Source organism: Kwoniella newhampshirensis, chromosome 12 (assembly GCF_039105145.1).
Source record: "Kwoniella newhampshirensis strain CBS 13917 chromosome 12, whole genome shotgun sequence".
Taxonomy (NCBI): domain Eukaryota; kingdom Fungi; phylum Basidiomycota; class Tremellomycetes; order Tremellales; family Cryptococcaceae; genus Kwoniella; species Kwoniella newhampshirensis.
This window is the reverse complement of record NC_089965.1, coordinates 51088-75990: the sequence shown is the minus strand read 5'-3', so window position 1 is coordinate 75990 and position 24903 is coordinate 51088. Positions and strand designations below refer to the sequence as shown.

Genomic DNA, 24903 nt, shown 5'->3' with positions numbered 1-24903 from the left:
TCTCTCTCTCACTAGATCGCCCCGGGAAGGGGTCCTGACGGGTGATCGCCCGCACTCGTTATTTTCGGGCGTCAAAAAAGCATCATGGGACCGACCTGTGGGGGGGACTACCCCGTCTCCTTCGGGTCGTTATCTCCACCAAAACAGCGACAGCGCGAATTGCTTGATTAAACGCCAAGATCATAAGACCATCTTCTCACGTCAACTCGACACCGGACCGAAAGGGGTCTGAGGTGAAATGATATGCCTAAATGACTAGCGGGCCGGGAGGCGGAGGGGAGGTCTTTGTCGTCTCCTGGTCGATTCCTGAGGCATGATCGTTGGGAATGGGGTATCGACCTGTGATGTCGCGTCTGGGTGATCGAGCGAGCTCCGCGAACGGGATAGATGGGCCGGAGTCTGGACGGTACATCTGACATATAAATACACAGCACTCCTTCAGGAAGTGTCTCCATCCCCCCTCTTCCTTTTCGTGTCCTTCATCCATCGCACTCGATCAACATCGACATCGGCAACGACAACGACACTTGTATCACCTATCTGAGATAGATCGCCCAAGATGTCTTTGGAACAGAAATACTCACACACTCACCTTGAGGACGAGAAGCTCCAGCCCGACCACATCGAGACGGCTCCCCATCTCGACCCTGAACAAGGACAAGCAAAGTCCAAATACAAGGCCAACACTCAACTGGATGATGCCGCTCGACTCCTCCAAGAGGCGGGCGGACACGTCGAATACACTGCGGAAGATTCGAAGCGGGTACTTCGATTGATCGACTTTTACGTCTGTCTTCCCATGTGTTTGATCTACTTCATCCAGCAGGTGAGTCACTGGATAGCCAAATCATCAAGCAGACGCCGCAATTTCTGACTTTTCCTTCTCGGGTGCTTTAGCTCGACAAATCTTCCGTCTCTTACGCTGCCGTGTTCGATCTCCAGAAAGAGGCCCATCTTCACGGAACTCAGTACTCTTGGTTATCTAGTATCGTGTGAGTGCCAGTGGCAACAAGTCCAGATTCCCCCTTGACTCATGCCTTTCCCCCATTCTTCAGCTACCTTGCACAGCTCGTGTGCCAGCCGCTCTCATCTTACGCTCTTATCGTCTTCCCCGTCAAGTACTGGGTCATGTTCAACATGAGTGCTTGTGAGTGGCTCATTCTGCGACCAAACGCTCGACGCTTGTCGCTGATGTCATGTGGCGGTCGTAGGGAGTATCGTCACCATCGTCACCTGTGTGGGAAAGAACTTCACTGGACTTTTGATCTGTCGCCTGTTCTTGGGTTGCTTCGAGGCCACCATCTTGCCATCTTTCGTGTTGATCACCCAGATGTGGTGGATCCGACGTGAACAATCTTACCGCACCATCGCCTACCAGGTGTGTACCTTTCTACGATGCGGGTGCAATATAGGGAGACCTTGACTGATCCGAGATTTCCGCTAGATTGCAAACTCGTTCGCTGCCATCTTCGGTCCGCTCCTCAGTTACGCTATCGGTAAAGCTGTACAGAGAGACAACGTCATCCGACCATACCAAGGGATCTTCCTCTTTATGGGATCCTTCTCGCTCGCGCTCGTCCCCCTCGTCTGGTATCTCATGCCCAACTCTCCTACTACCGCCAAATTCCTTCGAAAGGGCAACGATCGATTGATCGCCATCGACCGATTGAGGGAGAACAACACCGGTACCAAGTCGTCCAAGTTCAAGTGGAGTCAGGTCAAGGAGACATACCAGGACCCCAAGACTTACATGTGGGCCGGTATGTGGTTCTGTGCCGCTTGTCCTTCAGGTGGTATCGGTGCCTTCGGTGGTTTGATCACCAAGGTGAGTCTACTGAACTTTCCGATCTTAAGAACCGCCTCTGACATTATCTTTTTGGTCACTACCAGGGCTTCGGATTCAGCACTTTTACTTCTATTCTTATGCAGATTCCCACCGGTGCCATCGGTATCACGACCCTTCTCATCTCCATTTACATCACCAACAGGATCAAGCTCAGGTGGCCAGTCATCGCGTGAGTCTTCACCACTACGGTGGGCACAACAGTATTGTACTGACACCATCCGCCTCGACTAGTGTTATTGTCCTCTTCCCCATTGCCGGTGCCGTCGGTTTGACCCAAGTTCCTCGGACCAAGCCCAGCGCGCTCATGGGATGTTACTATGTCGCTTACGTGTTCTCTGCTATTCGTGAGTTTGATCAAGACTTCCTCGTTCATAAGATAGCACAAGGCTGACCGGGATATTCACTTGGCGTAGAACCCCTCCTCATCTCATGGTGTAATCTCAACGCTGCTGGCACGACCAAGCGAGTCGTCACTACTGCCACCATGTTCGGAGCCCTGACCATCGGTAACGTCGTCGGACCTCAAGTCTACCTCACCCGGGAAGCACCTTACTACCACACCGGTCTCTACGTCGACATCGCCTGTTGGTCCATGGAATTCATCCTCGTCGTCTCGATGGGATTCTATCTCAAGTACCTCAACCGACGACAGGAAGCACGACGAGTCGCCCTCGGTATGCCTGCCAATCTCAAGGATATCTCGATCATGTCGACGGCCGAGGCGGACGCCTACAAGTTGGAATTGGCGGAGATGATGAGACAGAAGGGAACCAACATGGACAGCTTGAACGAGAACGCTTATGACGACATGACCGATTTCGAGAACCCAAGTTTCATGTACGTCTTGTAGATGGACATCTAATTTTCTAGGTCAAGGTCATGTCGAAAGGACATCAGGGAAGATACTGTAAAGGGTTAGTTGTCAAAAGGGGTTTTTCTTTTCAGTGTAGGGTTTTGAAGTGACAGTATGGTATCTCAATAATGTATATTAGTTTGATTCACATTGACCCGTCAGCGCGTGAAGCAAATCAATGGGTCCGAGGCAGTCATCGATCCAACCAGGCTACTGACTGAAGGTCATGTGAAGGGCTCCGATTTCAGAAACTTTTGTCGCACTGGCGGACGCTGATCCCGATTCCCATAACTTAGTTGAAGTGACATCTGTTTCCTGTGAGCTCATCGCTGACCCCTTTTTGAGGAATATCAAAATCACTAAGCCTGTCCAGGCCAGATATCATCCGCAATCTCCCTGACAAGCCTCAGCTTGTTCTCCATGTCGGTCCAGACAATGGCGTTGCCCTATGATCGATCCCGTCAGCCTGAGTCCACAACAAAGAGGAGTGTTATCTAGACTGACTTCTTCGTGCGAGGCAAAACCACACTGGGGACTAATGCCGATCCTTTCCAAAGCCTGTTCGCGAGTCTGTCCAGCTCCTTTCGCCATGATAGCCGCCGCGGACAACACCCTCTCCTTCATGGCCTGTTTGTCCTCCAATTCCGGGAACTTGGACGTGACGATACCGAGGATGACGTTCTTGTCGCCCGGGAGATGCGCGAGGGGCTCGAACGATCCGGCTCGAGGAGTGTCGAATTCGAGGTAATATGTCGAGACGTCCAGTTGTCGGAAGAGCTTGGTGGCGATGAGATCGTACCCGCCTTCGGAGAAATGACGGGAACCTCGGAAGTTGCCTATATCATCATGAAGGCGTCGAGCCAACGAATCAGCCAACGTGAAATTAATCCTATGATGGAATCGCCGATCTCACCTCGACAGATATGCAGACCGAAGTGGATCTTGTCCTTGTGTTGAGACAGACAGTCGTTGTAGCATTTGATGTAGACATCGAGCAATTCGTCAAGAGTACGTTTGTTTGATGAGTCCGCCTTCCAACCCTCAATCATCTTCTCAGAGCAGAAGTCTGCATCGCACCCAGTGGTCAGTGAGCTCAGGCGGTACTTGAGATACTTGGCACACTGCGTGCTCACAGGCAAAGTTGGGATCATCAATCTGAATGTTCCGTACTCCGGCCTCGTAGAGGATGTCCAACTCGGTTCGGTAAGCGTCTGCTATGGCTGCAAAGTATTCTTCGTCGTTGGCGTAGATGTCGGTGGGGTAGGCTTTACCCTCTTGGTATCGAAGGTGGTACCAGACAGGGGAGATCATGGTGAGCTGAGGAGGGAGAGGGACGATCCAGTGATGGTAAGGGGTTTAGCGAAACAAGGATCAAGAAGCGAGAACATCGGACACCTCATCAGCTCAGATCTTGAAGCATCGCGGGAACGACTCTTGACCCACCTTGACCTCTCCTGATCGACCCGCATCCACGAGGGACTTTGTATATTCATACTCGTCGATCAACGTGCTCTTCCCGGTATGTTTGATGTGACCCGTGCACAAACAGCTCTGACCTGGTCTGTCTCCCTTCTCGAGGAATCCGGCGATATCAGGGACATACGTCCTGAAGAGATCCAAAGGGGGGTTCTGAACTTCCGTCATTCCTTCCAATTCTTGGAAAAAAGATCCCCAGAAGACACCTCGTCTGTAGAAACCCCGTCAGTCAAAGAAGGAGAGAAGATTGCCTCGGAAGAAGCTGAAGTGGTTTGGTCATGGGGTAACTCACCGATACTCTCCATCTGAAATACCTCTGTACCCCAAACTCTTCTGCATATCAACCGCCACCTTGACAGCCTGATCCTCGGCAGCTTTCAACTCTGCAGCAGACGCTGTATCAGCATCGGAGGCGGCACGAGTCTTGAGCAATTCCGACGGTCGGAGGAGCGATCCGAGATGTTCAGCTCTGAAAGGTGGGTCTCGTCTAGCTGTCATTCTGGTTCTTCTTTCCACGTTTGAAAGGTGGTGTGGTTATCTGAATGCGAGCGGGTCGTTCGTGCGTTGAACAGGGGAGAAGAATCGAACAGAAGAGGTCAAGTCAAAGACAAATGAACACTCGCATGGTCCTTTCGTCCTCGCACCCACACCACCGAAATTTGCGGCAGCCTCAAAATAAACAACAATTATTTTGGTTGTGTTTTCGCTAAAACTATGGGGTGTCCTGAAATCCGAATACAGACATGCATATGATATTACGTACTCGGTCTACTGCTGATAAATTATCCCTCGCACTCGATATAAGCATGTTTCAAGACATGATGATACATACAGCATCGTAGACATGCACTTTCGGTGGAGTTTTGTGCCAGGCAGATGGGCTTACTCCCTTGGATACGAGCTCTTCGATCGGAGTGGCGATGCGTAACAGATTGGCGGGGAACTCGGATCACTGCCATCCGATCGCTTTCACAGACATGGTGGTCAATGCCGCTTGACTGGCCCTTCCTGGTCGACCGGGACCACCTGCGTTCTGGACCAAGAAGCGAACCCAAACGGTCAGCAACAAATGTCGCGAAAATTGGTATCATATTGACGTGAATCCGACGCCCGACTAACCGGCTTCATATTCACGACAAAGAGCACGAAAGATTCGCCGGCTACTCTCCTTCTACAGTCTATCCGAATAGGAGCTTTCGCCTTGCGGTATCTGGCGACCAACACGCACTGCGATTGTACAAATGCATACGCAGGGTCTGCGTCGCTCTCATTGAACGTAAAGACTCGTGGGTGCTCGGTCACAGGGACGGTATCATCCCAGGTTGTGACTCCTACAATCCTCTATAGATGTCTGGCCGCGTTGTGACACAGAGATACGAGGCGCATCGTTGATCTGGTTGAGTCGCGTGACTATGGGTAGATCCCATAGTCCCGATTTCTCCCCAACGCCCTGGCTGGTGTCAGAGCATCGCCATGGATATCAGCGTTCAGATTCACCGTATACTCTCCAGGAGGCAGGACCGTCACTGTGATTTCCTCCCCTGAGAGGTATTCCTTCATATCGAATGATCCGCACTTCGTCTCATTCTGGACTGCGGGGAAGGTTGCTCACCTCCACCAATACAGCGTCTGACTCCTTGTGTAACATCTCCCAAGCATCTTTCATCGCCTGTCGCGGGTCCAGTCTGGGGACTCCATGTGGTCCCCTCCCTCTGACCGGCTTCAACACAGCAGGCAAAGGGAACCGAGACTCTGCCAATCTCCCACTTTCTCCTTTCCGTGAGAGAAGACTCTTAGGGAAATGCCTGCTCTATCCTTGTTGACTTTCCAACCATCGATTCGTCCAAGCTTTGACATCGAGCTTTTCCACATCCAGTGGATTTCTTCCTAACACCCTCACTCCTCTGTCCTTCGATTCATGCTGTGGATCCACCAACAAATGTCAAGAGTGAAGGATAGTGTTTGCCCACAGGACATTGGCTCCTTTCGTCAGAGCATCGCGTATGCCGATCACGGTATCGGGTATCGCCCAATCCAGGTCTCTCCAGTCCAGGTCTCTTGTAGGACCACCTGCAGGGATACGAGTGACGATGCGTCCTTCGATGCAGGATAGCGCGAAAGCTGTATCAGCTGAACCATGGGCGTAACCTGAGCACCATTTGAGACAGAGTCCTAATCTCAGCACAATCATCGCAGACTGTGTTGGACATATGGACGAGGTAGCAGCTGGAGAAACGTACCACCCGGTTTCATAGGTTTGACAACGCCATCCTCGGCATGTACAGGTAGTGCTTGACGTAGCAGGGATGTACGGGACTCAGTGAGTGCCACCCTGGGCATTGCAGTACATTGTATGTATGCAGTCGATCATTTCACTACTCATGCTACTGTGACCTCGTACGGGATCAACCGTTTAACCGTGTGTCGGTATCGTCATCACATGTCCGAGATCGGTAAGCTCGGCGCTACTTTGGCGGGAAATCCCCCCATCGTTCGGGAACGGCCCGTACGGTGAGGGAGATGTGAAAAGTGGAGGTGGAGGTGATGGGAAAGAACCGGGGCGACAATGGGATGAGTGAGTTGCAGCGATTACAGCGGTGCCGGGAAAGGAGAGAGAGGAGAGGCTATATATCAATTGGCACACCGAATATCTATATCTGCGAATTCCTTCTTCAAATATCTATCATCTGTTCTTTTAATAAAACCATCTTTACCCCTAGATCACCATGGCACCATTCACTATCAGATGGGGTATCATCTCCACGGGTGGTATCTCAACCAAGTTTGTTCATGTGAGTGTATATCCGCAGCTTGCCCATCAAAGCTATCGTCGCTCATCTGCATATCTCTCTAGGACCTTCTCGTCGATCCCAGCTCTCGTGAGGTGTCCGATGTCGCACACAAGGTCGTAGCAGTCGGATCGAGAAGCGTCGAATCCGCTCAGAAGTTTGTCGACAAGTTCAAGGCGACGCCCGATGACGAGAGTCCCAGCTGGGGCATCAAGAACGGTGTGTTCGACAGGGTCAAGGCTCGAGGAACTTATCAAGAGGTATACGATGATCCCGTGAGTAAATCAATATTGCATCCTTCTGTACCCTTCATCAAGCCGACTGACGGACTACCATCAAAGGACGTCGATGCGATCTACGTGGGTACCCCTCACACCCTTCACTACGAGAACACCAAGGACGCACTCACCGCTGGCAAGAACGTTCTCTGCGAGAAACCATTCACCCTCGACTCTGCCGAGCTCGACGAGTTGATCGCCTTGGCCAAGGAGAAGAACCTTTTCCTGATGGAGTGAGTGGATGAAGCACGCTAGCATGTGAGTCAGCTGACCATGTTCCAGAGCCGTCTGGACCCGATACCACCCTCTTGCGTACGCCGTCGAGGAAGTCCTCAAGTCCGGAAAGCTCGGAAAACCCAAGCGATTCACTGCTGATTTCTCCATGGACTTCCCCATGGATGGCAAGTTGTTCCCAAACAACAGAGAAGCAATCCATGCTGATTCATCATGACGCAGACAAACCCACTTCCCACCGAATGCTCGACCCTGTCCTCGGAGGTGGAGCTCTCCTCGACATGGGTCCTTACCCATCTGTCTGGGCTATGCTCCTCGTCCACCGCAACCCTTACAACAAGGACACCGATCCCAAGGTTCTCACTTCTTACCAGACCGTATACGAGCGAACCAATGTCGATCTCAACTCGAGATGGCTCGTTGACTGGAAGGGGCTGTGTCAAGGTCAACTCTTGACCGATCTCGGAAGTGCAGGACTTCGTGAGGCCACTGCTGTCCTTCAGTGTGAGGAAGGTGATCTCATCATCGAGTGTGAGTTGGTATCTCGGGTCAATTGCCATACATTGTGGTCCTAGTTACTGACAGACTGACCGGCGTTGCCCCAACAGACCCCCCCTACTGCTCTGAAGCGTTCCAGATCCACCCTCGACCCGAGCGTGATCTCGGCACCATCAAGGAAAAGTCCAGGCATGTCCACCCTATCGCAAAGGGCAACAACGGTATGTCCTACGAGGCGGATGAAGTGGCTAGGTGCATCAGGGACAAGAAGCTCGAGAGCGACAGGATGCCTTGGACAGAGAGCAAGATCGTACAAGGCTGGTTCGATGTGGTCAGGACTAGTGGACCTACTGCCACTGCGACCATGAAGGGTCATGCTAGTAAATAAACGTCAGAAAGAGAATAGATATATGCATAGGAAGCTTGAATTATGTGTTAGAAAGTCGAATTGGTTCAAGCCTCGACAGACTCAAAGCTTACATGCAAGATGAGCGATGCATCGGGTGCGTTGGTGATGTGCATAGCAGACATGACACCAAGTAGCCTACGCGTCCGAACCGGACCGGTCTGAAATCGATTTCCGACAGCGCATCTACATTCCCTTTCTTTGTTGTCATCATCAACGTCCGAATCGGGCTCACTCACTCGCAATGTCTGCAGATCGCAGTCAACCCGAAGCAGGACCTTCGCGTATATCTACCGCACCGGGAAGTTCGACTGGCAAATTGAGCACCGACGTTAACGGAAATGCAGAGACACCTCTGAAAAGATCAAAACAACAACTCAGCTGTGCAGGTTCGTGAGCTACGATCTTCTCGATTTCTCTCATCACCAACTCGTCAGTTGGATCTATCCGGGCTTGTCATTGATGTGATTGATGGTCGAGCAGAATGTCGTCGATTGAAGCTCAAGTGCGATAGAGAGGTGCCGTGTTCAAACTGCGTGAGAAGACAATGCGCACACTTGTGTCCGGACGGCACGAAGGAGACTCGTCGATCGTGAGTCGCTATGTGTGTTTTCGACCTTTGGATCTTGGAGTACTTACAATCAGACTCTCCTGCCCTTTGATCACCTCGACCTCTGCTTGTGATTCCCGCTATCACCCTCCCTTTGTCATGTCCAATTTACCATTCCAATGTATCATGACTCGCAGTGGAATCGACGCGAAAGCCGCACAACAGCTGCAACGGCGAATATCAGCTCTGGAAGGACTACTTGCAGCTCATGGCGTGGACGTGTCGGATGACCTGACACACAAACGGTCTTCTTCGCGATCCCAATCTCGACGATTCTCTAATACAAGCGACGATAACCATACCCGACGACGAGCTATCGAGTCTCCGACTTCCCCGCGATTCTCCTACAACTCCAGCTCGAGACGTAGTACATCTCCTTCTAGACTTGTCACCAGCCACCATCATCATTCTCATGCACACTCTCATCATCATCAACAACCACCCAGCAATACCTATAGTCCGAGATCACCTTCGATGTCAGCGAGACAACCTTCGTTACCTCATTTGCCGTCCATACAGACGTTCAATTCTGGCGGACCACCACTACCACCACCACATACGAGAAGCGAATCGACAGTTGAGCCAAGTCACGGAACGTTGGTGATCGGACGGTCTGGGAGATCACGTTATCTGGGACCAAGTGCCGGGACAGAATGGCTGAAGAATGTAAGTTTTTTGTCCTCTCCTTTCCCGAAAAGAGGTGTCCAGAAGATACTGTAGTAGCGCTGACGCATGGCGGCTTTACTATCTTAGCAAGAGCTAGGAGGCGAAGAAACTCCAGTACTGGACACTTCACCTCGTCGTGCACCTGATTCACTTCCTCCATTGGCTCCACGTACCAAATCACATACCCCTCAATTCGCCTTCCCTTTCGCCGACTCGAACCCTCACCATTCCACAGAGTCTCTTTTGGCCCAATTGCCCGCAAAGGAAGACGCCGAGGTACTGGTCGATGCGTATTATCGCTATTTTGCCTGGAAGTGAGTTCCAGACATACTGAAATGACCATCAGCTTATATCTTTGTGCCGTAGCCACGATGTCGCTCCTCGACCTTCGTTTCAACGTGTTTTCGATCAGGTGTTCAAAGCTGCCGAGACGGACCGTCCAGAAACCAGGGTGCATCCTCAACAGATCGCATTGGTGTATACGATCTTGGCTCTGGGAACCGTCCACAATCTGGAACTACCGCCCCATGACGAGTCGGCAGAAGAGTACATCGCCTTGGGTAAAGCCTGCTTGAGCAAGGGAGACTTCCTGAACCATGGGACGATAGCCGGTGTTCAAGCCTTGGTGGGTATGGTCATAAAGTTTGGTAGAGCTGATGATTGTAGATTACAATGGCGCATTACCATTTGGAGACGGAACAGGGAAGAGACGGTGATGTGTCTTGGCCTTTGTGGGGTTTAGCAATGAGAATTATAGTCTCCGTAAGTGAAACGTGATACGATCAAGCTGATGTGAAGATGGGTTTGCACCGCGATGGCGCCAGGTGGAATCTCCCAGAAGAGGTGGTAGAGGAGCGACGGTAGGATGATTGTGTATATCCTTGCTTACGATACCACGACTGACAGAATCTTTACCATTTCAGGCGTGTGTTCTGGGAAGCTCACACGATCGAGGTGTTTCAAGCAAACTGTTTCTCTCGACCGAGTTCACTTGTAGCCAAATACATCGACACGGCCTTTCCAAGCCCTAGCGCGGCGGAGAGAGCCTCAGGAGTCAAGTCATGGACGACACTCCAATACGAGATCTGTCAATTGTCTGCACAGTAAGTTCTAGATGACGTTACTTTTGCTGAACCACCCAGAGTGTCGGATGTCGGTATGACGGTTCACTTTCAGTCGTACGATTCGGTGCAGAAGCTCTTCGACCAGTTGTGCCTGTTCGAGCGACGATTACCCTTCGAGATGCGCTGTAGGACAGCGCTCCTTGCTCTACCTTCTGTGTACCCTGACCCGGAGATGGCTCGACAAGAAAGTCCAGAAGTCAGTCGACGGAATCTACATCGCACATTGCAGCAGTTCACCCTAGCTCTCAACATCTCTGAAAACATCCTATTCCTGCAAAGACCTTACTTTGTCATGGCGATGCACGACCAACCGATCGACCCGACGAGATCGATGTACGGTCATTCATATCTAGCGGTCGTGGAGAGGTGTAACGTGAGTGCGTATTCTCCATGTCGAAGCTGATCCTGTCAGGTACTGATCCAGATTGTGGCGGAGCTGTACCGACTGCACCCGACGATCATCGCTAGGCAATGGTTCTTCTGGGTGAGTCGGACAACCTTGGGATGTCATCCTTTCATGGACCCGCTGACTGTGTTACAGTATCACTTGTTCACCGCCGCTGTATGTCTCGGCACGTTGATACTCAAGAACCCACAAAGTGTTCTCGCGACTTTTGCACTCTCTCAGATCGACCAAGCGATAAATGTCTTTTCAATCCTTATCAAACAGAATACCACCCCTTCCATGGTTCAAAATCACGACTGGCTGATACGTCTCCGTCAAAGGGCGATCAACAAAGTCCATCAAGCCCAAGCTGGCGCTGAGGAATCGCAGCCTTGGAGCGGGTCTGGGGACAATCAAAATGATGAAGAGGAGGAAGAGGACCGGGAACTGTTGGGATGGAGGACGAGATTGATCGAAAGGGGTGCGACAGGTGCGAGTGTCGCTGTGAACATACATGCTAGTGGTAGATCGTCGGGCACAGTCACATCACCGCCCACCTCGAGAAGTGCTGGAGGGTCGTCGGTCATCACACCGGCTGTTCAACAGGTACTGCAACAACATTTCGTGCCATCGCCAAGGGGTAGTCAAGGGATTGGACCCGGACAAGCACCAGGACAAGGAGCAGTGGACAATTCGACTGATTTTCTGGTCAGTAGCTCAGCTTTCATTTATGGACTGGTACTGATATTACATCCTGAACGATCTCAGTTACACCAATTCTGGGATCCAATGATGATGTCGGATGGAGGTAATCTTGCTGTGAGTAATACAACAATGTTTGTTGGGAGCAAGGTGATCGTGCTTATGTGGACCATCGGCAACAGTCTGCGAATTGGTGGTCCTGGGACTTCGGGATACCAGGGGGCGAAGCAGATATTCCAGGTGATCCTCCTCGGTCTCAACCGTCTGTATAGGTAGAAGGGTTTGATGATGCCAGAGGAACCATAACTAGGAGCAAGAGAGGGCAGATGCTGCAAGTGGCACAAATGCATTGCGTTGCATGTTGCATACTGTAACGACGATATGGCTACACCTATCATGACTGCGAAAAGTGTGCCGTAAAATGCCAAGGAAACCGATTTGGGTTTGCGAAGAGGTGGTGCATCCATCATCGAGGAAGAGAAATGAGACCATGCTGACTGTCATCATTCGGGTCATAAAAGTGTGATAAAAAAGGATTCAATCCCCGTACCCGTCCCTGATATCGCCAATTTTGTTATCATATCACGCCATCCATTCACCCGATCCATCCATCGCAGCCAACAAAGGTTTCTTCCTCGTGCGAGAGCCACCGGAAGAGGATGATGGTAGTCACTCCCTGTATATATGCAGGTTATATACATGTTTACCCTGCCCTCGGAGACCATTTTGAGAGGGAGTAGATTCCCAGGAATGAGATTATCTGGAATAAATGGATCGATTATCTCGAATAGAATAGACAGCTTGCTCAGAATGACGTTTTTGAAGATCACAACGAGGAAAAGGAGGGGGGAGGTGGGGGGAGTTCACTACGGGATATCAGGGAAAGGAAATCGATATCATATCGCATGCTCGATGCTCGATGGTGTAATGCATGTCGTGGGGATCATCCCGTTGGAGAGTGGTCATCATTACGTTTATCCTTTCCTTTTTTTAACCATACGTTAGCTCAATAGGATTTTCACCATTTTCTGCAAAGGGGGAATGGATGGAGATCCGCTCCAACACAAGGAATTTGTTGAGGAAATATAACTCGACAGGACCACCATTGGGATCAGTTTCGCACCTACTTTTTCCTGTTCGCACCTACTCTAAGTTCGCCTCGATCATCAACAAACAACAACCACCCACAAGTCACGTTCACTTGGCCAAAATGGTGAGTGGCTCTCAACACCGAACAATAGCAACATCATCAACAACAACAACAACAACCATTCATGTGATGTCATGTGATGCTGTGTGCTGCATCTCAAGGTCGACACATGAAAAGAAAGACACAGAACTGATGACCCAGCTTATCAGCGCGCCAACAAGGTGATCTACGACAATGACGGGGAAACCAAGCTTCACACCGAGAAGACCGATGTGGACCCCTTCACCGCCCTCGCCATCGAAGAGGCAGACCACGATATCAAATACCGTACACTGAGCTGGCAGAAGGCTGCCCTCTTGTTGTTCGGAGAATACGTGTGTCTCGCCATCCTCGCACTGGCTTGGAGTTGGAGCGTTCTCGGTTGGGTTTGCGGGTTCTTCATCACTTTCGGACTGGGTATCGTCACTTGGTGTGAGTGTGGTGTCTGTGGTCTCGTCAAGCTTTCACTTCAGTCAATAGCCAGATTGCTGAGGTCTATCCGACGATGCAGACACAAGTTACATCCTGTGGGAATTCTGCATGAGACATCCCGAAGCTCGTGATATCTGTGACATCGCAGCGATCCTATTCGTGAGCACAACAGCCTCTACGACAAGGTTGCTTTGATCTGCTTCGGTCGTGATGTACTGACTCTGCTCCTTCCCCTGGCCTCTCACAGCCTCGAATCCCCCGAATCGCATTCGAGATCACCGGTATCATGCTTCTTCTCAATAACATCTTCCTTAGTATGTCGTCTCTGTGCGGGTGACGAACTTGGCCCTGACTGATGCGCTCGCCTCTTAGTCGGTTTCCACGTCTTCACCGGAGCTAAGAGTATGTACCGATCTCTACGTTTCATCGCCTGATTCACATGCTGAAAAGTCCACAGTCTTCAACACCCTCAGCGACAGTTCTGTTTGCACCGTCGTATTCCAGGCCGTTACCGCCATCATCGGTAGTGAGTTACTCGAACCTTCGCTGCTGTCTTCTATTGCCGCTACTGACGAGATCACCCAGTCATCGTGTCTCTCCCCCGAACCCTGAACCATGTCTCTCTTATGTCGATTGTCTCCGCCATCGCCATGGCCATCGCCATCATCCTCTCTTTGGTCTACGCCGGTATCGAGGACGCTCCTTTCTACGGGTACGGAGGCAATTACCCCACCCTTGGCCCGGTCACAACCTCCATCGGTCTCCCTGGCGGTGGGCCAGGTTTCGTTGCTGGTCTCAACGCTGTTCTCAAGTGAGTCTAGACTTGTGAGGGCAGGCATATCAAGTTATGTAACTGACTCATTTGACTACTTTTAGCATCACTTTCCTTTGGATCGGTCAGATTCTTGTAAGTTGTCTCATGCCTGGAAACCTTTGTATATAACCTGCTGACATTCTTTTCCATCAGTATCCCTCCTTCATTGCCGAGATGAAACGACCTCAGGATTTCCCCAAGGCCCTCGCCTGTCTTACCGTCTGCGAGTTGATTCTCTTCTGCGTCACCGCTGCCGTCGGATACTATTACAACGGTCAATACGCCACCGCGCCCATCATCGGTTCCCTGTCACAACCCTGGGCTAAGAAGTCCGCATTCGCCTTCGTCCTCGTCCCCACCGTCATCATCGGTGCTATCTATGCGAACGTCGCTGCCAAGTTCATCTTCAAGCGTATTCTCGGAAATACTCGTCATGCTCACTCTCACAGCGTTGTCGGATGGGGAACCTGGATCGCAATCATCGTCTTCATCTGGGCAATCGGTTTTGTTCTTGGAAAGTGAGTTGTCATTCTAAACTGCGAAAAAACCGTTGACTAAACCATCATTCTTCCCGCAGCGTTATCCCTTCCATGGGTGATTTCCTCGGTATCATGTCTTCGGCATTCGACTCTTTCTTCGGATTCATCTTCTGGGCAGTGGCATACTTCCACTTGAACAGAGACAGACTTTGGGCCGGACCCAAGAGAATCACCTACACCATCCTCAACATCATCATCTTCTTCCTCGGACTGTTCATGCTCGGTCCAGGTCTTTACACCAGTGTTGATGCTATCGTGGCAGACTAGTGAGTGGAGATGCAGAGCTGTCACTGCAACTGCAATTTTCAATCCTCTGCTAACATTGAATCGTCTTTGCCACAGCTCTGGTACTGTGAGAACAGCTTTCACCTGCGCTTCAAATGCTTTGTAAGAAAGAGTTTTGGTGTGATATGTTTCATGGGCCTGGTCGTCGGATCTAGAGAATAGGGACGTGGCCTTCATCTAAATCTAACAGCTTGGTTGTCTGTAAAATGCAATGCAATCTTCGTTTTTGGAAAGGGCGATAGTGATCCAGCCCACGATTTGACTGCGGCTATCGTCAGAGAAGGCGACCAATATTGAACGTTGGAACTGAAGTCTACCCGAACCATTCTCAACGTGGTAGAGTCCAATTGGTCTGTCCCTGCCCCCTCATCAGCAATGCTCAAAGATAGATGATTGCTGAACCGCATCTTTCCTCTGACAACTGCAGATAGCCCCCACTAAGGTCACATTTTAGTGGATCGATTAATCGATCAGAGTCCAGAGCTGGTTATACCAATTGTAAATCAGTTACATGGAAAAATGGGACTCGACTTAATGTAACGTCCTTGGTTGTGATGATGCAAGAAAGTAATTACTACAAAACTCCCTTTCTTCGCTTGCCCTATGAGTTTGAGAAGAGCATTCTGTAGATACGGATGTACAATGGTGCCTTTGCTCTTTCAGCCCTATAGGCCCTCATATCTTCCACGGTCAACCACGATTTCCTGCCTGTGTCGAGATCGATCTCGCTCGCTCTCTTTGGCCAGGTTCGTTTCCATGCGAAACCGACGATCCAGAAGAGCAACAGGATCGGAAGAGCCAAGTAAGAGAGGAAGAAGGACTGGACTCGGTCGTTCGATGTGAGGGGTGCGTCGGCGGATTCGATGGGGAAGATGGCGATATAGAACTGGGCGATCAGAACGAGGACCACGAGGATGACACCGCACCACGAACCGTACACGCCGCCGAGAGCGGTGAAGGGGAGTTCCTCGAGAGAGTGCCCTTGAAGTTTCCAGGCCTTTCTGAATCGCAAGTGGGTGACACAGATGGCGCCCCATGTGAAGAGCGTGGACAGACCGGAAAGAGCGAGAAGCCAATCGAAAACCTGAGAACCAACATCGGCGACGTTGACGTAGGCGATCGGGCCGAAGATGAGAATGGCGACGACGGACCAGAGAGGTCGACCGGCCTTGTCGACGTAGGTGAAGACCTTGGGCGCGTAACCCGTCTCGGCGAGAGCGGTGAGCGTCCTTGAGCCAGCGTAAACACATGACAGACCGATGGAAAGGACCGAGATACAGATGGTGATGTTGATCAAGTGGTTGATACCGTTGATGTGGGCCTTGTCCATGAGGATGACAAAGGGCGAGATGTCGGCACCGGAACCGTTGAAGAGACGCTCATCGTTGTATGGAACGGTGAGACCGATGATGGTCAACGAGGTGATGAAGATCAAGGTGATTCGCCAGAAAGTGTTCTTGACAGCCGAGGGCATCGTCTCTCTCGGGTTGGGCGTCTCAGTCGCTGCCAATCCGACGAGTTCCGTACCGGCAAAGGAGAAAGCGGCAGTGACGAAAACCGCACAGACACCTTTGAACCCGTTCGCGAAAGCACCCGGTTCACGCCATAATCGACCTCCGACGTACTCGCCGAAATCCCCGCTGGCAGGACCGCCTCCACAGATACAGACGATACCGATGAAGATGAAGAGGACGACAACGAACAGTTTCAGACAGGACGACCAGAACTCTTCCTCTGCGAACCCGAGCGTACCGAAGACGGACGCGATGAGAATGACTAGCATGAAAATCGTCACCCAAGCAGCGACGGGGACCGCATCTGTCCAATAAGCAACGGTCGAGGCGGCAACGGTCTGTGGTGGTAAAATAATGAGCTTCTATCGAATGGCTGACCGATCGATGGGTCTAGCATGGCAGCTTACAATTTCGAGGGGCAAGACGACTGCCCACTGTAAGACGTAGTTCCAGCCGAGAGCAAAGGCGAAAGATTGATCAAGCATTCGAGAAGCGAGAGTATAGAAACCACCGCTAACGGGGTAGAGAATTGCCATTTCACCGAGAGCTTGGGTGACCTGCATTGGCAGGAAACGATCGAATCAGTTCCATGCCACACGATTGCCACTGCCACTGCCACTGGCGCTGCCACGCTCCGGCCACTCACATTGATCAACATGACACCAATGATGATCCAGGCGATGAGGATTCCCGCAGGTCCACCTCGACTGAGAGCAGATCCCGAACCGACGAAAAGACCTGTTCCGATCGAACCACCGACAGCAATCATCTGAAGATGTCTCGGCTTCATCTTCTGTTGCAGGAGAGGGTTGTCATGTCCGACCAATTCGGGTGCCGCACCGTGGACCACAAGACCACTGCATCGTCACAGATCCAAGTCAGACCGACTACTTGGAAGATGAGGATTGAACGACGGACTCACCCTGTGGAGCCTGGTGCACGCTTGAAGGACTCGGCATTGACACCTAGACGAGTGAAGAGACTCTCCTTGGATGGATCGTAGTATTCACTGGCGCTGTCGCCCAAAGCCTTGGCGGGTACTCCAGGATGGACTGAGACATAAGTCTCGTCGACGGGTCCGCCCTCCAACTTCTTTTCGTTGTCGTTGTACATGTTTTATCGCTGTTTGGCTGATCATACAGAGATAGGGGGTGTCACAGGGGTTCCTCTCGATATATATATATATATACATACGAGTGAATATATACTGGGGGTGATATTCCGCTTATCTGAAGCTCGCTTTGATCTCAGAGAAGAAAAAAGCATGTGGAGCGTCCACTGCCAAGAGGTATATTTTATCTTGGTTACAGCACTATATGGGGTACGGGAAGGGCAAGGAAGAGGCGAGAGAGGGGGGGGGGGAGGGAAAACAAACGAGGGCTGAGAACAAAGCTTGAGTTTCGATCTCTCTCTCGTGCTGTATGCCAAGGCCAAGACCATCGATCTCGTAGACCCATCCCATCCCGTCGTTTTGATTCGCTGTGATGGGCTTTTGCATGATAAGGAACCGTTCGTCCAGTATACTCGTCGTATCAAGCCAGCTGTTCCAGAGCCAAAACCATCGCTTGCCCGACAAGTAGGGATGTCCCGTAAGCGGTAGAAGTGAAAGCACCCAATTTCGAAGAAAATCCAAATGCCAAGACATTATGATCGTTTTGGTGATACGACGACCACTTTCGAAACGAGAGAATCATGACGGGGTCCAGTTTTAGACGAGACATTTTGCACTATCATCAGCTTCCACCCAGCTTCACCGTACGTCGTCATTCTTCTTGGTATCGCACCAGATACGAGTAATGTCACCTCCTGAAAGTTCGGCTCGGTTGTTCGTACTACTACTTTTTTAGATAGTCCTTGCTGATTGGACGCTGTTCCATCGGAACAAGCTGGACTGGGGTCAAATGCAATGCACTGGTACTTGCTATGCTGTGAAGATGATGACCACTTGGATGCATCGTCCGCTCTCATGAGGTCTGGTGACATTACAACTGTGTAATATCATGGCCCGTCAGGTATGCATGGCTGATGGTTTTTCCTGCCAACCTACGAGAGTGGCCTCTCGACCTTGTCGGCGACTTGCGGATCCACACTCACGAGAATGCACCATATCATACCGGATAGTCTCCCACCAGGATCGTGTGCTGATGCTCGTTACTCGTGTTACTCGTGCCGCAAGACGGAACATGGGACTTCTTGGTCCCATGAGATGGCCATGAGACGCGATGCAAAGAGATGTATTCCTCGTGTGTCTCACAAGCGTAGCATTTTGATGTGAGCGATTCACTACTTCACCGCAAAGATCACCTGACAGCTCGACCAAGTCTCGCTTGGTCCTGGCTATCACCCTCATGTTCCAATCAAACGGGATTGAGAATTTTGAATGGCTGTCACCAAGAGACAGGAAGGATAAGGTCGCTACTCAACGGGAAATCTCGCTTCGGATCATCCATCTGGTATTAAGCTTCAGTGGATAGCGAAAGAGTCGATTGTCTATCCACGAGTGACTGTACATCAAGATTCCATGTCTAGACCTCTGGCCCATCGTCTCTCCTTCTCGCATGCAGTTGGCTTTTCACTGGGCACAATGATGAGGATGATGATGACGTCAAGGTAAAATGCTGATCTCTTGTTAGGCGTGCAGAGATCCCGACAGTTCCTCAGCTCAATCAACCCTGTCAACAACACGAACGGTGGACATGTCCGCTTCTGATCCTCTTCGGCACAGCAATGGGAGATGACAGTGAATTAGTACTAAGCAGTGATCTCCAGTCTACCTTTGTCTGCCGTGTTCCAACACCCGCCCCAATTCTGTTGGATCCACACCACCTATAGCAGGGACTGCTTCCTGGGCCATGGCTCCAGCTCCTAAATCTCGTGAGTGTGATATCTGGTGCTTGGCAGCGCTGGTCGGAACCGGGCTCATCATCATCCTCGATTGTCGAAGGTCCGCTGGCTAGGTGAGCGAGCAAGTTGATTGAAGGGTATCATCATCACGACTCTGACAGCACTTGCCAGGGGAGACGCTTGTCAGTCATGTAAAGCGCGTAAAGTGGTATGTGTCTCTCTTCGCAGACAGTGGTTGACCTTTCACTAAAAGAACGTGAGATGTGTTCAGAGGTGCCCGGCCGAGAGACCTGCATGTTCAAGATGTACGAAACGGAAGCGAGACTGTGTCTATATCAACTCTCCGATGGCTGCCGAATCGTCAGATCCTTCTCCCCAGAGTCCCCTCCTTTCACACAATGTCAGTCCTCCGGTGGCTTCTGCCAGCGGATCAGCCTTCTCTACGATCACTGCTCCAACTTCACTATCTGTGCCTGCACCCCCAACAGTCATAGACCCGGCTTCAGCGCTAGCGCCAGCGACAGACACCCTGCTACCAACCTATGATCCACCGTGGACGGACGACTACTTCAAAATGGTCGGAATGGTGCCTTCCACAGCAGGGAATGAACAAACCTTCCCTTCCCACTGGGAGAACTTTGATCTGAGTGTGTTGCTGGGTCAATCAAATGAAGCAGGATTCTTTGCCGAGGAGTTGACAGCTGCCGAGAGGGATCATTTGTGCGTGCCGATTGCCCTTCTCTTACGCTATTGCATAGAGTAATACCTCAACTGATCTCGAAATCACCGTACTACAGGTTGCTGCTGTACTTCACTAATCAGCGCATCTTTGGGTTGGATATGCATATCGCAACGTTCTATAACAAGCTACAGTCACCTGATCCGGCTATCAGACCTCACCCTTGCTTACTCAACGCAATGGTAGGTTCATTCCTTCCAAACAGATTCTGCCTTCGTACTGACCATCGATATTGATTCTAAGTACTTGGTCACTTGTCGTGCTTCCCCAGTACAATCACTGCGCCAAAGAGAGAACGTGTTTCTTAATCGAGCTAAAGAAGCAATGGACCGAGCGGTAGGGGAGGATAGAAGGCTTTTTGACGCAATGCGAGCGGGGACATTGATGACAGCCTGGTTCTATGGAAAAGAACGACATGCCGAAGTGAGCACATTTCGGTCTGTCCTGGATCCCTGCAACAGTTGGTTGACGCTATGAAGGGCTGGGCAATGCAGGGCCAGACCGTACAGTGAGTGTTCGTAGCGTAGACGTGAGGTTGACTTGTAGTATCACCATCGCATGCGCTCTCGATCGCATAGAGCACTCTGCCGATGTTACTTCCGGTCCCAGTGAGAGAGAGTTGCGACGAGGGTTAGGATTATATCTCCCTCCAGCAGAAACGAACCTAGAGCTGGCGGATAGAATATATGCCTTGTGGGTCTTGCTGGAAACGGCCACTAACGAACGATTTCAGCTGACCGAAATCGATTGTACGTAGCTGGGCCATATTCATGGTCGATCGTTGTGCAACCATCGCGTTCGAATGGCCAGCGGGATTCGACATTGATTGTATCACTACCCCTCTCCCGCGATCTTGGTCCGAATATGAGACGGTGAGTGTTTTGAATGGCTTTGATGCTTTGGAGCTGAAGCTAGAGGTAGGGGGACCCTCATCTGGGAACTTGTGACGAACGACCGTCAGAAGTGCTGACTGACAAGACTTCAACTAGATCATGTCCAATCGATCACCGTACAGATCTGTAAGTCTGCGACCACTGAGTTGTAAGATAAAGGCGCAGTGACATGCGGGTAGTACTGACACGACTGATTTCCAGGGGACACATTGTAAAGGCATTGACCTTAATGCACCAGGCATCCTTACGGCCCGCGCCCCCTCAACAGGCCCTTTTGGCAGACGCAATCAAGCGATTTGTCATTTCTCTGCCAGACGCGCTCAAACAAACTGCACATTCCATGGACGGCAAGAGGATCGTAGAGGCCGGCACGGCCACCCTGGTGAGCTCAGTGATCACTGTCCGAGCTGACTATGGCAGCAATTCATAACGCTGGGTTCAGAGATGTTCCTGTATTCTATCGATGCGGACCTTCGACCTGATCCTCGAGCTCTAAAAGCGGCAAAGCGCATTCTTGGGGTTTTACATCTTCTCCAGGACGCGGTGAGTACACGTGATGCAGCTTGCATATAGTTTACAGCATACTAAACAACGTTATTTAAAGAACGTCGGCGACGTCAATCTGTTCATCATAGTGTTGGTCATATCCGTTGCTACCCTCTTGTATTTCTGCTGAATCTGCGTCCAGCATCTGGACTCGCACCTGTCGACTGATGATATGGGAGAGTAAGCGTCTAGAAGCAGAAGGAGAAACCTTCGGTGAGTGCCAGAGTATCCAGTGTGAGACGATCGCTGTGATGCGAATCTGACAATACCTCGCTCTGGCGCAGCTGCCGCATCTTACGCAAGAGATGTTGAAGCTATCACAAGCTTCATGTCTCAAATGAAGCACATCAACTTAGCGTGAGTCTGCGTGAATGAACTGAAACAAGGCGAGACATGGTACTGAACGAGCTGTACAGTGCCGACGCGCTGAGAGAGATCGATCAATGGTGGATAAGCCAAGCAGAAGATTTCCAATACGAAAACGACACTGCTCGCAAAAACCGGCGGAAATTGTCGAGGTAGACGTGAAATATGGATACATATCGCGAAATATCTGATCTTTCTAAGGTTTCTTCTCTCTGATTCGTTTTTGTCATCCCATCTAACAAACGACCAAGCGACATATATGGAGCCACTCTATCTTGGTCGCATGGTGAACAGCTGTACAGTATTCTAGAAGAGTCTTCTGCCGAATGCGATATATGGGTGCACGGCGGCATACAGCCAAACGAACAGGCACTATTATCGCAAAGAAGTCATTTTATGCCGCTTGTAATACCATGCGAGAGACGTAAGAAAGAACGCACCATTAATAAGGCATCCATACCGATGAACAAGGGCTCGTCGGTTGCCACGGGACCACTCCAACCTCTGAGCAACTCGATTGATCGGTAGACGGATCTACACCATTCCAAATTTAATATCAGCATACATCGAGGGAAGAGAAGGGGCTGACACTCGATGGAATGCTCACCTGATGATGATAAGAAGAGTTCCCATAGCAATAAGAGCACACATAATCTGTATCCTCTTCTCGGATATCTGAAATTCTGAACGGAAAGGCGGAGGGGCGATCAACCCATCTTCAGGCTTCGTGGTCGCATGAGTTTCTTGGGATCCGTTGGTCATCGGACTCATCATATGATTATTCGAGTCTTCGATGTTGCTGGGTGCGTGCTTCTTTCGTGCGAAGCGGGATGTAAAGGAGAATGGGTTGTATTGCCTTTTCGAAGGCAGGTCTGTGTGGCGTCGGTAAACCCATTCACCGAAAAGGATCAAGTAGATGACAGTGACGATAACTAGATGATGTGAAACAGACCGTTAGTATAGGGCGCTATCATAGAAAGTAGCTAAGGTGTTTTCTACTCTGTACTCGAGACTATCTTCTCACACGACTCACGTTGAAGAATGACACCACCCGTCATGATATAACCACCCTGGTTGGCACCTTCCTCGTTATTCGCTGTACCTGCTATACCACCCCCAACAGCTTGAACGACAAGGCAAGTGAGGTCGGCACAGATGAAAAGGAGAGAGAACGATTGTGAATGGAGCGAAACGTATGAGGGGCTGTGGGAAAAGATAACTTATCGTGAGTACGATACAGACACCATCGAAGAGGGTTCGAGACGTGATTTGAATACTAACCCGGTGTTATGGATAAGTCTGTTCTCGAAAGTATTACCCGTCAGCGCGGTCCAGAGCAGGAAGGCGAGAGGTAGTTCGAAAGGCTCACCTCCCTAAGAGGATATAGTTGGCGGCCGAGAAAAAGGTTGGTCCAATGACAAGACAAACGATTCTACGATTCACAGTACGTCGTGATCAGCTCTTTCGATCACGATCTTGGTCGACTCGATGGCATTCATCTGGCACCGACTTACTGAACGATGAAGCCGTTGTGGTTTGAGGACCAGAGACCTCCTTGGTTGGGATCCCATCTCCACGAGACAATACTCCATAGACGTCCGCCCCACTAAGCACTCATACCCGATCAGCGATTGTAATTTTCCCGCATGGTTTGACTGAGTTTGATGTCAACTCACACCGATGACTTCGACTGAGTAAGTACAGGCGAGCCGATTCATAAGCGATCGCCATACGACCTGAAGGGAGACTGCGACTCGCAGTCGACTCACCGGCAGTTCCTACTGCAAGGGTCGGAAGCGTCCACCAACACCTTTGCCAAACCCCGAGAAGCACATGGGCAGCTGACAAGGGATGTACGATATCAGTGCCTTTTGGCCATTTAGGTCCAGTGAGTTTCATTCATCAACTCACCAAACCCGCTGGCGAAAATGGCGAGAAAGCTACGATGCATCAGCGACTCGGATCAATGGCGAACAGAAAACCTGAGCGGTGCAGTCGGGTTCGGTCACTTGGGTTGTCAAGTGACTCACGCATATGTCGCAGCATGGTTGGGCTCATAACCATAATCAGTGTATTGGACCTGTCCCGTGAACAAGTTGGCAGATCCATTGATCGGGTTACATGGTATAGGCGTGGTTGTCATGCTAGTATAGTTGGTGAGTACGCCTAGGGGGGAGACGGCGTCAGGTCGGGTTTTGCAGTTTGGGGTAGTGTAGAGACTGAATACTCACAGCTCATGTTGATTGGTATCTCCCTGCAGAGGTGTGATGAGTAAGTGATAGTGGTAGATGTCAGAAATACAGCGGAAGAAAAGTACTGGTCAATCCCAACTGTTAATTCATCATGTCTTGTTATATACGTATCCGCCCACTTGGCGAGGTGATGTCAATCCAACTGCTCATTCGCATCGAGGGTACAGCATTCCTAGAAGGTCGTCTGTAGGCACACATCATCATACGTTGTGGGTTCTCCGATGACCACCAGATGATTATCGATGCGTGATGTGACGAACAATGATAGAAAATTTGTAGGTTAGTAAAATCTCGGTCACCGAGAGTCTGTCACCGAGATCTTACTTTTACTGACTCTCGGTGACCGAGAGTCACTGAGATTTACTTGAAAAGAATGATTCCCTCCCCACACCGCCATTCAGAGGCGCGCGTCAGTCCCGTAGCTCTATTGAGACTACTCGATGATATTTGGCACCGCTCTGCTACAACCACAGCTATGAAATCTACTTGATGGGCTGATATGTAAATGCATACAAATTGTCAGCTTCCTCGGTCGATTGCAACAAGGTCAGGATGATCGCGGAATTGCGAACCGACTTCTCATCAACTTCACCTTGATGGCTACTATTGAATGTTTTGTTTTG

The 24903-nt window shown here is 50.6% G+C and overlaps 8 protein-coding genes across 8 annotated transcripts; 5 read left to right on the top strand and 3 right to left on the bottom strand.

The window, feature by feature from the left end:
- Positions 1 to 559: 559 nt before the first annotated feature.
- On the top strand, positions 560 to 2696 carry IAR55_005618 (uncharacterized protein; the record flags this gene model as incomplete). The annotated part of the gene is made up of 8 exons (XM_066948709.1): positions 560 to 826; positions 898 to 992; positions 1056 to 1147; positions 1212 to 1378; positions 1445 to 1825; positions 1891 to 2015; positions 2078 to 2190; positions 2260 to 2696. 8 exons carry the CDS (start codon positions 560 to 562, stop codon positions 2694 to 2696), a joined length of 1677 nt encoding a protein of 558 aa, XP_066800482.1.
- Positions 2697 to 3058: 362 nt separating this feature from the next.
- IAR55_005617 (uncharacterized protein) lies at positions 3059 to 4673 on the bottom strand (the record flags this gene model as incomplete). Its single annotated transcript, XM_066948708.1, has 6 exons — positions 3059 to 3145; positions 3204 to 3535; positions 3613 to 3765; positions 3833 to 4016; positions 4143 to 4386; positions 4468 to 4673. The coding sequence occupies 6 exons, from the start codon at positions 4671 to 4673 to the stop codon at positions 3059 to 3061; spliced, it is 1206 nt and encodes a 401-aa protein (XP_066800481.1).
- Positions 4674 to 6901: 2228 nt separating this feature from the next.
- Positions 6902 to 8362, top strand: IAR55_005616 (uncharacterized protein; the record flags this gene model as incomplete). Its single annotated transcript, XM_066948707.1, has 6 exons — positions 6902 to 6967; positions 7030 to 7239; positions 7306 to 7475; positions 7525 to 7643; positions 7699 to 8007; positions 8085 to 8362. 6 exons carry the CDS (start codon positions 6902 to 6904, stop codon positions 8360 to 8362), a joined length of 1152 nt encoding a protein of 383 aa, XP_066800480.1.
- A 262-nt stretch (positions 8363 to 8624) lies between these two features.
- IAR55_005615 (uncharacterized protein) lies at positions 8625 to 12139 on the top strand (the record flags this gene model as incomplete). Its single annotated transcript, XM_066948706.1, has 12 exons — positions 8625 to 8769; positions 8864 to 8972; positions 9128 to 9656; positions 9744 to 9970; positions 10023 to 10281; positions 10455 to 10516; positions 10580 to 10759; positions 10910 to 11153; positions 11205 to 11264; positions 11322 to 11873; positions 11934 to 11984; positions 12050 to 12139. 12 exons carry the CDS (start codon positions 8625 to 8627, stop codon positions 12137 to 12139), a joined length of 2508 nt encoding a protein of 835 aa, XP_066800479.1.
- A 938-nt stretch (positions 12140 to 13077) lies between these two features.
- IAR55_005614 (uncharacterized protein) lies at positions 13078 to 15232 on the top strand (the record flags this gene model as incomplete). Its single annotated transcript, XM_066948705.1, has 11 exons — positions 13078 to 13080; positions 13227 to 13488; positions 13568 to 13647; positions 13736 to 13802; positions 13861 to 13890; positions 13946 to 14014; positions 14074 to 14299; positions 14365 to 14395; positions 14456 to 14820; positions 14880 to 15107; positions 15184 to 15232. The coding sequence occupies 11 exons, from the start codon at positions 13078 to 13080 to the stop codon at positions 15230 to 15232; spliced, it is 1410 nt and encodes a 469-aa protein (XP_066800478.1).
- Positions 15233 to 15727: 495 nt separating this feature from the next.
- IAR55_005613 (uncharacterized protein) lies at positions 15728 to 17753 on the bottom strand (the record flags this gene model as incomplete). The annotated part of the gene is made up of 4 exons (XM_066948704.1): positions 15728 to 16978; positions 17048 to 17197; positions 17287 to 17497; positions 17563 to 17753. 4 exons carry the CDS (start codon positions 17751 to 17753, stop codon positions 15728 to 15730), a joined length of 1803 nt encoding a protein of 600 aa, XP_066800477.1.
- A 1739-nt stretch (positions 17754 to 19492) lies between these two features.
- IAR55_005612 (uncharacterized protein) lies at positions 19493 to 22184 on the top strand (the record flags this gene model as incomplete). The annotated part of the gene is made up of 15 exons (XM_066948703.1): positions 19493 to 19514; positions 19646 to 19692; positions 19756 to 20204; positions 20282 to 20405; positions 20467 to 20646; positions 20703 to 20731; positions 20833 to 20916; positions 20981 to 21095; positions 21145 to 21242; positions 21318 to 21498; positions 21561 to 21659; positions 21721 to 21752; positions 21805 to 21875; positions 21947 to 22019; positions 22079 to 22184. The coding sequence occupies 15 exons, from the start codon at positions 19493 to 19495 to the stop codon at positions 22182 to 22184; spliced, it is 1710 nt and encodes a 569-aa protein (XP_066800476.1).
- Positions 22185 to 22334: 150 nt separating this feature from the next.
- Positions 22335 to 24266, bottom strand: IAR55_005611 (uncharacterized protein; the record flags this gene model as incomplete). Its single annotated transcript, XM_066948702.1, has 11 exons — positions 22335 to 22400; positions 22469 to 22562; positions 22636 to 22960; positions 23062 to 23231; positions 23398 to 23460; positions 23543 to 23634; positions 23705 to 23718; positions 23798 to 23869; positions 23940 to 23968; positions 24059 to 24194; positions 24260 to 24266. The coding sequence occupies 11 exons, from the start codon at positions 24264 to 24266 to the stop codon at positions 22335 to 22337; spliced, it is 1068 nt and encodes a 355-aa protein (XP_066800475.1).
- Positions 24267 to 24903: the final 637 nt, after the last annotated feature.